This window comes from Lissotriton helveticus, chromosome 2_1 (assembly GCF_964261635.1).
Source record: "Lissotriton helveticus chromosome 2_1, aLisHel1.1, whole genome shotgun sequence".
Classification (NCBI taxonomy): domain Eukaryota; kingdom Metazoa; phylum Chordata; class Amphibia; order Caudata; family Salamandridae; genus Lissotriton; species Lissotriton helveticus.
In genome coordinates, this window is record NC_136059.1 from 899,293,626 (window position 1) to 899,307,455 (window position 13,830).

General features: G+C 36.8%; 1 protein-coding gene across 4 annotated transcripts in view; it reads right to left on the bottom strand.

The window, feature by feature from the left end:
* Positions 1–2,999: 2,999 nt before the first annotated feature.
* SYK (spleen associated tyrosine kinase) overlaps positions 3,000–13,830 on the bottom strand; it is a 275,583-nt gene continuing 264,752 nt past the window's right edge. For all 4 annotated transcript variants that reach the window (XM_078675628.1, XM_078675625.1, XM_078675626.1 and 1 more), the window contains one exon: positions 3,000–3,156. In XM_078675628.1, coding sequence (XP_078531754.1) covers positions 3,084–3,156 — 73 coding nt within the window. In that variant the 3' untranslated portion in view covers positions 3,000–3,083. The remainder of the gene's footprint in view (positions 3,157–13,830) is intronic.

A 13,830-nucleotide genomic window follows, 5' to 3' on the forward strand; every position in this document is an offset into this window, starting at 1 on the left:
TAATAAGCTGCAATGTTTATATATGGACACCTGGTATTTCCCAACAACAATATACGAGCAGTACAAGTGTTTCAAGAATTCTGAGGAGAACTGATCCATTTTACACTTAGATTTCGATGTGATATTACTGTAAAGAAATACATTGACCTAGATGAAGTCCTCTTGGAGGACAAAATGCATTGACCAGGCTGTTTCCTTGATGTATTGAAGAATAATAATGAAAATTGTTTTGAGACTTCATACCACACACCTCCCATGTTATTTTAATATTGGAGAAGAGCAGATTGATATTGACACATATTGAGAAGAAACAAAGAGAAAAAAACTCTACAATATAATTGTTGGACTCTTGAGGCACTCCCTTTTGTGTGTTTGTTAACCTTAGTTTACATATAAGTCACCCTTTGAATCTACCCTAAGTACCCCCAGGGTAGTGTGCAATGTAAAAATAAGCAGGGACATTTTAAAAGATGTTTTATATGCCCTGGTGAGGGAAAAACTACAAATTTCGTTATTACCTATTGTAGCCCTATATGCTAACATGGAAATACTATAATACAGTGTAACTATTGACAGGAGTGAGCTAAAATAATATTTCAAGAACTTAAAAGATTGATAATGATAAATCCAACAACTTGCCACTGTTGAAATTATCATAACTAATACAGGAAAGAAGTTATAGAACTTTATTTTTTGTGAGCCAAAATCGAGCCTTCTAGCAGCATCTCCAGATTGGGCAGCCCTTAACTGGCTTAGCCAAACTGCTTTGATGAGGTGATAAGTGGCCTGCATAGAGACAGAGTTTATCTGATGGGGGAGCTCTAAAGCAGCAGAGAACAGACCAGGAAGGGGGCTGGGTACATAAACTGGGCTCCAAAGAGAACAGGACAGTTAGGAATGCCTGCCAGGCCTACCCCCTCATCCTGTACCAGCAGCCAGATGGCAGCCCCAGGAATTCAATTTGCTGGAGGTCTAGAAGGAGAGTGTTAAGCGAAATAAGCCACACCAGAAGTTTGGCTTTGCCAGATCCTACTCCAGAAGAGACAAATTCTCCATCTTGAATTTAAAAGTAAAGTGCTTTTTGGGACAAGAATATGCCACACTTTGGTGGAAGGTCTCATGCTTTTGTGTGGCACCCTTTACCCCATTGGTCAGAGTTGTCCACCTACTTGTCACCCCAGAACGTTGGATAAATATGTCCGAGCTGCATGGGAACTCAGATTTGCTGCCTGAAACTACAAGGAGAAGAAGGACTGCCCTGCTGGAACCCAAAGGATTGACCTCTGAAGAACTGCTCTTGCTGCACACTTGGAACTACAGCCCTAAGGGCTTCAAAAAAGAATTAAGGAGTGGACTCCCTGAAAGAAAAAGGTTAACAGAGCTCACCTGCACCATCTCCATCAAGACGTTCCCAGCCTGGAGTGCGTCTAGTGGAATTTTCTGGATTTGGCCAGGTGCATTGTGGGAATTGTAGTCCCAAACTTCCAAGGACCAACTCAGAGCTTCTAGATGCTTGGATTTGTGTTTTGGACACTTTGCACCCTCAAGAGGAACTTCAGGAAGAAGTTCCGGAAGTTTCAAGCAACTTTGGGAAAAAGCTCCATAAGGTCACGGACCTGTCAACGCGAGTCAGCCCATTGGTGTCGAAACGAGACCCGGCCTGGATTTCAGGTTTGTCCCGCTGAAATACCCCGGAACTCAAGACTTCCAAGATTTCACTGGGGCCTCAAGCCTCAGCCAAGCAGCCGTCATCGACTCAAAACCTGGCCTGAACAGGAGCCTTGCTCACCAAGAGAAAATCTGCCAGAAATGTTTCTAAGTGTGAAGGTTACATTTTGACTGAGGCCTCCTGCTTATTGTATTCTACCAAGACTCCATCGCGGCCAGCCTGAAACTTTGACTTTGTCCAAGTCAAGTGCGACCAGATGTCTCAAGTTGCACTATATGTTTTTAAGCACTAGAAATGTTTATTTCCCCAGTTCCCTACATTGGATGTTTGGCAATTTTGTGTCATTTTAATCATTCAAATACTTCATATTTTTCAAAATTGGGTGTGGATTTTTATTGTGTGTTGTGTTTTACGTATTTAATGTATTGGCGTTTTTAAATGCTTTACACACCTGTAACCTAAATTAAGCCTTCTTGCTCCTAGCCAGCTACCAAAGGTTGTGACCGGGGTTAATGTATTGACACCTTGACTGGACCGTATATTGCGTTGGTGGCGTTACTGCTAGTAGTAGGTGCACACTCACCCCTACCAATAATCTTTGGTCAGGTATGCACTAATATTTTTGCAGACTTAGTAAGCAAAAGTGTTGTTTTTTCATTTTTTTTTATTAAGGATGCAATAAAGAATTGGACACATACTGTGACAATTAGATTCAACAGTCACTCTTTAAAGAATATGTGGTATCATGGGAATGCAGAAATGCTAATTGTTATTTCTAATTCAATCCACGTTTGTGTTCTAAGGTGCTTATGTTATCAATTTACACAGAAAAATAAACCAGAAACATGCTACTCTAAATACTATTAACTGTCCTTCCATTTTGTGATTTATTTAAATACTCATGTCTTAATATAGTTTTACTTTCTAAGAAAAAACACATATTGTAAATATTCTTTGAACATAGTTTCTCTACACAAACCCAGTGTACTAAAACATCCATGTTACTGATATATATATATTATAAATAATTCTAAATTAATGACAATGGTGCGAAGCCAACGACTCAGAAGCACTGTATAATATTTAAGAAACTGTTTTAACAAATGGGATTTTAGAAATTAATAATACAAGTGCCTTTAGCTAAGCTTTAGCATTCTAGAGAATTATATCAAAGATTTACTTTGGTATTGATGTTTTTATTTGTCTAACATCAATACAATTAACACATCTGCAGAACTACACAGGTGAAGAAGAGAATGTGAATTCAGCAGACATACCGAATAGATCACACCTTTAAGACACTGATCAGAGACATACAATATGAGCCTCATTTCACAAAGTACTGGTTTTATCAGTAGTCTACTGTCATTTCCAATCCCAAAAGAAAGGTTAACAGAATCTGGGATGACCACAATCAATGTGAGATGTCATAGTAGTAGTTGCGTAGTTTTAGTTCAACACTTGCAAATCCAGGTCGATCATCAGCTCTGCAAAGAGAAAGCAGGTCCTATGTTAGTATGAAAAAAGAAGTGCTCAAGGCACAGCCCCAGATGGTATCAATGAAAAGGGCAGACAAAAGAGTTAACATGACTGAAAAACCAAGCAGCCTTATAATTATAACAATGTTTTAATTTAGAAATATAGGTTAAGCACATTTTAAAATGAGTAAATGCATGGATCTAACTGAAAGCATTATGCTCGTGAGAGTATGGGACTTTTTGTAAGGAAAGTTCTCAAGCTGGTTGAAAGGCATCACAGGTCTGTTCATGAGAGAGGAAATGCAAAATATCTATAGCATACATTGTTGTTTAGAACATGCATGCTTACATGATTTTCTATTGATTTATAGGAATCATATGAACATCTACCTATAAAAGCAAAGTGCTCAATTCATTATTCTCATCGTCAATGCACAAGATCTCTTTTAAACAGCTGTATCCTAGAAAAGCAAATTGCATTTTAGTTATCACCTATATGAAATATAATCTACCTAGGCACTAATACCCGTGAATCTGTAACACGCCTTTACAGTAGAGACTAATGTATCTGAATTTTAACAAAACAGTATTTTTACTCTTTAAAATGCTACTTCAAAATATGTTGTTGACCACAATGACAAACAAATGTATAATAATGTTTTAAAGCTAGTCTTGTTTATCCTTGTGTGAGTTCAAAATACTTAGACTAGTTGCTGGTGGTGAAATTAGATCTTGTAAGCCATTACACTCTAACTGCAAAATGTATCATTTATCCTAGAGGTTCCTGATTAGCTCACTGAACAATGTCAAGAGTGATGTACAACTTTCTTTTTTTTTTTAAACAGTACTCAATAACTGCTGCCTTACAATGGCAATACAACTGAATGCCCACATTTATGTTCATTACCTTAACGGCAGTAGCTTGCCTTTTGCACTGTCTTTTTCCCCCATATTCTCCATCTGGGTGACAGTGAAAAGATGTGCTAAAGGAACTAGGGGGCACATTATCAAGCAAGGCGTTAGAAATCATCGCTGTTTTATCGGCAGAAAACTGCCGCTAAATCGGCAATAATGGGCTTGATAATATGACCTTGTGAATTCCAATAGAAACCCATGTTCTGATGTGAACATAGGCTTCTATTGGATTTCTCCAGGGCATATTATCAAGCCCATTATCTCCACTTTAGCGGCAGTTTTCTGCCGATAAAACAGCTGTCATTTTAAACGCCCTGCTTGATAATATGCCCCTAGGTGTAGGAGCAAATTTACTTGAAAAAACATGCATAGTGAGCCCACAGTATAGTCTCCATATCTTCAATCATATTTAATCAATGATTCCATCACAGTTTGGGAAACTTGGATTCTTCTTGAATCAACTTCACCCAAAGAAGATATTGATGAATTAAGCTCTTGAGACATTTATAGTTTTATAAAGGCTCTAGAACTTTGCTTAAAGGGACTTACAGATATTATTTATGCTAAAAGATATATATAACCTTGTTATGATGCTACCACATGTTGAAAAGGGTAACATACAAGCAGATTCACAACATTTGAAAAAAATATGATGTTTGTCCTACACCGCTGAGTCGTTGATCATGTGCATCATAAAAAGAAAAATGAGAGCCTACATAATGCACTTATATTGCATATGGTTGAAGTAACAATTACAAGACATTTGCCTAATGTTTTCAACACTAATCAGAATCAGCTAATGGCACCCAAAACATACCCCCTATTTAAGCTTACTGCAAACCACTGGGGTCCTGTGGCTGGTAGTCTAAGCTTAAAGAACCACAAAAAAGTTTGACCTCCCAGCTCTGACTTTGTAATAGTCTTAATGACAGGGGCATGTGGTTTGCAATAGCTTTGTAGAGCCACACAATACATCAACCTCACAACTCTATCCCATAATAGTCTTATTGGTAGTCTGCTCAACCTGCATTTTGGAGACTCATGTCAGTCTAAGTGCTGCAGATTACCCTGCATTGATGTAAACACATTTATGACTCACTTGACATTTGCAATACAATGCAAAATGAATAATGCAATCTTTATATAGACTCCCAACCAGACGCATCACTTTAAAGCAACTTCTGTACTGCCAGCAGTCCAAGTGAAAACATGATAACAACTCAGGGATAGTTCAAGAAATATTGTAGTGTATCATTCTGTTTTTTATCCTATTTTTATCTTGTAAATAACCCTTCTGTTTTAATCATATGTGGAGTAAAAAGAAAAAAGAAGGTATTTTTTAAGAACTACCTTTTGAATTAAGTTTACCTAGCTCTTTAGAAAGCCCTGCAAAATTAGAGAGTTGTAAAGCTATGCCTGGAAATGCTGGATTAAATCCAGACCCTGTCTTTCAGCAGTACCCGTGTGCAAAGAAATCCAGAGCATTCTTCACCTTGCTCCTAGGCAGTGTGATTGCCTGTCTTAAGAAATGTTTATTGATACATATGCATAGCCTACACTAAGGATATTAATCTGGGAAGGACAATGATGTTAAATAGAGCATTCCTGTTTATCAACATAAGAGGAACTTTAAGACAAAATCACATCAATGGCTGGTGACAAACTTTGTGCACAGATACCACATCACCTGAGGGCACTTGGCAGTCTACATTGATTTCACAGGTCTCTGTAATTGTATTTAGTAGAAAGCACTTTAGATGGTTTGATTGTATTGTCCTGCTGAAGATTTCCAAAAATTGAGGTGTTGAAATGATAATAATGTTTACTCAAATCATGTGTCATCATTTATAGACAGTGTTGAAACATCAACCTGCATTGTGTTTCTTAAAATACATAGGATTTGGTATGTTCAAATGCCAAATAAACAACAGTATGGCAGATTAGCTAGCTGTATTACCTATGTTTTTTTGAGAATACAACAGGGAACCTGTGCTGTACAAATTCAGTATTTGTTCGGAATTTTTAAACATGTTACTTGGTGAAGACCTCCTTAATACGTCTGGAGAGGGTTGGGTGTATTTGACACACTTACTCTATACAATGTGGTGCTGGTATGCATGTTTTGGCATTGATTGCATCTCGTTTCCAGTCCAGCCATGCATGGCAACATAATAAGTCTATTGGTGATTATAAAGGATTTGGTTGCAAAACTCAGTCTGGAGGTATTGAAAGTAATATGGTTAGCTCTGGTATGTCCTCACTCTCTCTGAAATCGTTAATCAGCAAAATCTCTCTCGTCTGTCTTTATTCTACCTTTCCCCCCTACAAAACTCCTGCCTGTTATCCTACACAAGATTATTTTTCCTTTTTCTGTATCTTACTAACATGCAATCACTGCCAGGGAATCACTAGTTTGGGAAACAAGAAATACATATATTTTCTTTTATTTCCTAGAGATATACATCTTACTCTTGGAGTGAGAATGGAAGGGGAGAGGATGTGTTTCAGTGACCTAAGCAAAGAGCTCTAATCCCTTTCTTCTTTGTGTCATAGGAAGGAGTGTGTCACTAGCAACCTAATGCTTTATCCTAAGACATATGTTGATGAAACAAAAGGAGCCATCCTGAAATTAAATGAACCAGCACCACCCATTAAGACAGATGTACCTTCAATCAGCTTACATGATGGCAGCTCTATTGTCACTTTAAGGTTAACACGAAAATGATCACACCACTGCAGCGCTATACCTAGTGGACAATACTGTGTTTATTGCAAGGAATAAATAGTTATTTGCACTTCGACCTCAAAATCAGACATGTGTAGCACATACCGTTGCTGACCCACTATATTAGTATTAGCTTGCCTTTTGTAGGTAGTTGTGCTTCATCGGTCAATAAAAGTATAGCAAGTTACCTGAGGGTACGACTTGTATGACTCATCAGCTAATAAATCTTTGCAAATCTTTTTCTGTTGTTGAAAATTTTTTATTAAGGTTTTTTGAAAAAGAAGGTACAATAAAAAATTAAATTTACATCAGGTATTACATCTCCCGTTAACATGGGTATCCTCAAAGTCTAGACCTATACAAGATATTGTTTGATCAATAGAACAGTGGCGCATGCCCAAGTAAAATTTCCAAGTCAATGAATCAGGAGCATACGAAAACTTGAGGTCAAGCCATTCTTGCCCAGCTTGGTCTTGATAGTCTCATATAACCTTATATCTTTGTATACATTTAAAAAAATCGTTTTAATGGCATGTGGTCCGAAAAAGCACCTTATTAATACAATCTCTATAGGTTCTGAATGTTTACATCGCACTTGCACTTTTCCCTATCTGGGGTTAGTATTCGCAGCCAATGGTTCCTGGGTTGATCATGTGGCACATAGTAGGAGTAAGTTTTTGAAAGCCATCAACTCAACCCTAAGCCTTCCACAACCCAAAAATGCAGAGGTGGTTTTAGCTATTACCAACATTTTTAAATCACAGTGTATCCCCATTGCAACACACGGTGCTGAAGTTTGGGGCTTCACAAAGTGTAGTAGGATCCATGGTGAGGAAAATAGATTTTTCCGCAAAGTTCTGGGAGCGCCGATTTCTTCTTCGTGGTGTGTTTGCCACAAGGAATTGAAACTGCCATACGTTGAAGATTATATCAGCTCACCCAGCTACATTCTAGCGTTCATTTTGGAAAAACCCGGCAGCAACTCTCACCAGAGATGTAATAATAGATTGACACAAATGTGAAAAGGGCAGGGACACACCCTGGCTTGCCGTGTAAGGGAGAGCCTAAACCGCGTGAATCTTGAACATATCTTTCTAAATCCAACTGACATGGAGCACATAAACAAAAAATCCCTTAAGGAGGCTTTATACGCACAGTATAGTAATGTAAGAAATGAAAAGGAAGCTCAGAAAACATCAGTCACCAGGTATATGTCCTTAGTTGATGCATCCCATTTCTCATCACATTCTCCATCAAGTTACCTTTTAAAAACCATAGGTCGGTGGGAGAGAGGATTGCTTTTTTGCCTAAGAGCAGGTACTTAGAAATGTTTGCTTTGTTTCCCCTTAGGGTACAATGCTAACCGTGATCAATTGCTATGTCCCTGCGATGATCGTAGTAACCAATCAACTTTACACTTTCTATTTATTTGCAAATTTTATCAAAAATATACAAAATGGTTTCTGGTTCCATTTTTTAAGAACACTGCGACTATTCATTATAAGGCAGCCTACACGAAAATTCTCAAGTTGGAAGAGGATGATTTTTTTTTTTTGCGTGGGATCTTTTTTGAAAGCGGCAGTTCGCGCACGTGCCTCAATGAGCATTCATTGAAGGCTGTTTCTAATGAGTGTATTAATCTGTAATTTATAATAGTGGTAAAACATCTGGTCTGTTGTGCCTGATTGTTAACTCTTATACTTGTTGAGATAGTATTCATATATATCCTACATGTTAATTTTTTCTAATCGTTTTATGATGTTGGACTGTCATTTCTTTGATTGCACTTTTATAGTCCAATATATTCTATGCTGTTATTTGATCTGTGTTTACAGGTCCCTATTGGGAACCTCTCCTTCTTTTCATGATGTTGCTTCTTCTTGTATCTTATGTATTTTTATAGTCTAATGTATCCCTTTGCTGTTATTTGACCTGTGCTTTTATGGATTTATTTATATCCGAATAAAGATTCAATTGTTTGATTGATAACCTTATTGTGGAAGTTTGTAGTTGTCCCTCTGAAAATAATAAAAAGAAGAAAAAGAAAAAGTGAATGATAGAAAGAAAGTAAGAAGACATAAAAGCAAACAGGGGAAGAAAAGCCATTGGAACTACATAGTTGTCAGTTGCTTCCGTGGGGGTCTTTTCAGCTGATTTCTCAAGAAGTAAAGTAGGTAAGATAGATGTCATACAAACAAAGTTTCTCCGTATTTCATGGGGGTTTGAAAATGAAGGTGCAACAGTCTAAGGAGTTCCAAAGTTTAGTGTGGTGGGAGCGCCATGGAATGAGTTGTAGAGTTAAGTTGTGTGCACCTCTTAAAAAGGTTAGTCACTCTTGCCATATCTTGAATAATATGACTTTGGAGTTCTTCCAGTTACATAAAATGATTTTGCACTGCAGAGTCAGCATTAGGTCCAGCAGGTCACGATTGTTGTCATTTTGTAATTGGGGGTCTAGGGGACCTAGGAGGATGTAAGAGAACTCCCTATTTGGGTCGACGTGGAAGGTGTCTCTGATGCAGTCTTTTTCATTGTGACTTGTCCTTACTTCTGCTTAACCATAAATGTATCTAGAAATTTCAAGTCTCATTCATAAAGCATTTTCTGTGCATAGTTTAGGTAAGACGAAGGTGTTACTTGCTCATAAACGTTAGGGAGTAATGCATAGTTACAGTGAGCACATCTTACTCCTTTTGCTGTATGTTCATGAGTAAGTCACAGTACAGGTTTTTCAATTGAGTCCTTGGGCTCCAATTTCAAATATCTCCCTTGGGAAAAGAAGATGGGCACATGCATCACCGTTTTCTCAAGGCTGACATCTAATCAACTAAAGCAAGATTAGCCTGGGAAGTTATTGAACATGAAAGTGAGATGATCAGACTATTTAGTTTCAGAGACTTAAGACCTAGCAGCAAATAAAGATGCTATTTATTGAACCAGGTACAAACCAATACCATGGGGGTTATTATTTCTCGGGTCCAACAAATAGCACCTATTACGATTGTTCGGTGAATAATATGCAGATGTTGGTGTTTAACACACCAAAATGTGCGTGATATGATAAATACCGTATGCTTTAACCCAGTAGATTTCTGTAGGTTTGACCTTCCGAAGTTTAATGGATGTTGAGTTATTTAACACATTTGATAATTATCAGATACGTTAAATAAAATCAGACTTGTAATTCCGACCCATACGCAAATAGGGTTTTATGCATGGGTCGGAATTTAATGAGCAACTCATAACCATGTCCTAAGTTTCTTTTGAAGAGCATGGTGACAGGGGCAAAATGATAATTTGTACTGACATTCTTGAAACAAAAATGCATGAGGGTGTTTGACAAATCCAAGCATATGCCCATTCAAAATCAGCATCAGATGAAGGTGAAAAACATAAAGTTACCTAGATTCAGCGATAGCATAAGAAGTCCTACCAGATGAGTTCAGGTTAATTTAAGAGAACACAATTTATTCTAGATGACAATTTCAAAAGCCAGATTTATCAAATTAGATATTCATTACTAATTTAATTGAATTTAGCAAAATTCTGAAATATTTATGAGTCTGAGTTGTCTAACATGAACCACATTAAAATTACGTTTAACAGAGAAACCAGACTTGAATAAGTAAACAGAAAATATAGTATAGGGTGAAAGAGATGCAATATATATATATAATATCTGGCATATATGCTAAATTGTAACAGGTGCTCTCCAATAAAATGAGACGTATGATACTTCATAAGCAGTCTTAATATATCATATTTTGGAGTAAATAAATCATTTGAATATATCCTTAAGCAAATCTTACAATGCTTAAAGATGTTAGTGTACTGTTACAATGAAATACAGTTAAAAGGTTTTCAGAATATGATGTATGGAGACACTATCTGAGAAATATATTTTTTCAACATTTCTATCCTCACTATTGCTGTCCTCACCATTGTGCAGTTAGTCCAGTCATAATGCGTGCTGAATATTCAAGTGTATATTTTCCTCTGTGAGCTCAGTATGTTGGCATGTATTCTCTGGAGCAGTCCATCAAATGTATGAGTGATTCAGCCATTTGACTTAGTTACATTAACAATACAAGGTATATGGAAATTTAGTAAAGGATTCCATGATTTTGCAACTTACATCAATACTTTGCCACAAAACAGGGGCATGCAATAAAAAGTTACGTTTAACCTCACTATGATGACTGATTTTCAATGAAGTGGTCCATATGAGAAAGCATTCATTTTTAAATATGATCACTTTCAGTTGGGCTTAGCATGAGGCTTATGTAGGCTTGAGCAGAACATCTGCTCAGAGTCATAATGTGATGAAGATGAGTAGGCTGGCTGCTCTACTGGTTTTTTGGAAGGCGCCTAAACAATGTCACATACAAATTGTACTCTGGAAAACCTTTGCTTCCTCTGCCAAATACATAAAAACCAGATGAGTTCTGACATTTGATACTGGATGGTCATCCAATCAAGAAGGTTACTTGAAGCTTGGAAGATGCTCCCCACTAATATTGTGAAAAATGGACTTCATGGGGTGTATGGACAAAATATGAAGTTCTAAATATCAGAAATAAAATGTTGTGATACAAACATATTGTGATGCAAGAATATTGTTATAATATTTTTATGTGTTTTAGTTCATATATCAATTTTGTGTTACTATTGCTTGTATAAATATAATATATTTTTAAAAAATATAGCTCGTAATTTTACCCGATTGAAATTTGTTTTTTAAATTGTTAATAATAATTTATACTATATTAGGGGGTTTGTAGAGGGATAGGGAGGGAAGTTAATAAAGTAATATTTAATGATTAATTATTAATAATTTCTAATTAACTATGTGATTGATACATGTATTCCCTATGGCTTTTTTGAAAATGCAACAGAGAAACTGTGCTGTATAAATTAAATATTTGTCCCGAATTTTCAAACGCATTACTTATTGAAGACCGCCCTAATTCAAATAGAGAGGATTGGACATCTTTGCTACACTTACTTCATACAACGTGGCGCTGATATAGATGTTATGGCAGTTATTGCTTCTGGTTTCCAGTCTAGCCATGAGTTGTAACATAAATATTCTGTTGATGGCAATAAAGGTTATAAGTGCAAAACCCCTCTTGAGGCATTGAAAGTAACGTAGATAGTTCTGGTATGTCCTCACTCTCTCCTACTTTAAACTGACATTATTAGGTTCTAAACTTAAATAAATAATGATTTATTTTAGTTATATTTTAGGTGTGGGTTGATGGGTTTATAGGGGTATAGGACGGGAAGTTAATTAAGTAATAATTCAATACCATACCATTTTTTGTGTGATACTTAAATAATTGATTATTAATTATATAACAGTTTAATTGTTTTCAATTTTTTCAATAAATATATATTGATACTGCTCATTTAATGAATAATGTTTATATTAAGAGTTTAATTTTTTCTAAATTAATTATTAAAATATGTAATGTGTTTGAAGTGAAGTATTTTCCCTACTATTGCTTAGACAGGAGTCAGGATAGTAAATGTAACCCCTCTGAAATCCAATGTTTTTCCTACTGTTTCACAGACTGGATTGGGAATAGTAAATTTTACCCCTATGAAGTCCAATGTTTTTCCAACTGTTGCATGGACTAGAGAGGGAATAGTAAATCTTACTACTCTGAAATTAAACACTTTACCTACTATTGTGCTGTTTGGAGAAGGAATACTAGATTTAACCCCTCCAAAATACAACACTTTCCCTACTCTTACGCTGACTCAGGTGGGAATAGTTAATGTAACATCTTCAAAGTCCAACCCTTTCCCGGAAACTGCAAAGACTATAGTGGGAATAGTATATCTTACCCCACTGAAGTACTGTTGCACTATTTGGAGTGGGAATAGTAAATATATCCCCTTCTAAGGCCAACATTTTTTGCTTCTGTTGCACTGTTTGTTGTGGGAATAATATATTTAAAGCAAACACAAGGAGATGATGGACAGAGCGCTGAAACTTTTCAGACACTCACCCCCAGTCACAGATCTGGGTTCAATCCATCATTGTTCTTTAGCTCACTTTGTCACCCCAATTCAGACAGAGCTATATGCTAATCAGTATTGACCTGGTGCCTCATGGGAACAGTCTAGCCCGAACTGCCAAGCCATGTCTTTCCTGGACCAGAAACAAGCACCCTGGGACCGGTTTCGAGCTAAGAGCCCTCATCAGGCAGGCTAGCTTGAATACAGTGGCAAAGTGAGCATGGGACCCACGCCTGGGCAACCCTGCCAACTTAGGGGGAACAAAGCATACACAAGGGGATGATGGACGGAGCACTGAAACTTTTCAGACACTCACCCCCAGTCACAGAACTGGGTTGAATCCATCATGGTTCTTTAGCTCACTTTGCCACCCCAGTTCAGACACAGCAATATGCAAATCAGTCTAATATATTTAACCCCTCTGAAGTGCAACAATTATCCCTACAATTGTACTGCGTAGAGTAGAAACAGTAATCCCTCCACACTCTAATACTTTCCCTAGTGTTGCTTGGACTAGAGTGGGAATAGTAAATGTAACCCCTCTGAACTTCAACACTTTCCCTACCTTTGAGGTGACAGGAGCAGGAATAGTAAATCTAACCCCTCCAGAGTTTAGTCCTTTCCCTCCCATTGCATAGACTGGAGTGAGAATAGCTTATCTAACACCTCCGATATCCAACACTTTGCCTACTGTTGTGCTGCTTGGAATAGGAATAGTTAATGAAATCCCTTTGAAGTCCTACACTTTCCCTACTGTTGGTTAAACTGTAGTGGGAATCGTACATCTAATGTTCCCAGACTCCAATAACTTTCCTAATATTGATCACAAATATTTTTTAATTATTTGTATATTTTGATTTGTTTTCTATTTTTTAAATCTTTATAATATTTTTATAAATGTGTTTGGGGTTTTTAAATTTTGTATATTTGATTTATTTGTTAATTCTTTAAATATTTTGTAATTGAATTGTTAATATGCTTTCATTTCTAATTAAATATGTATATATAGATTGGTGTGT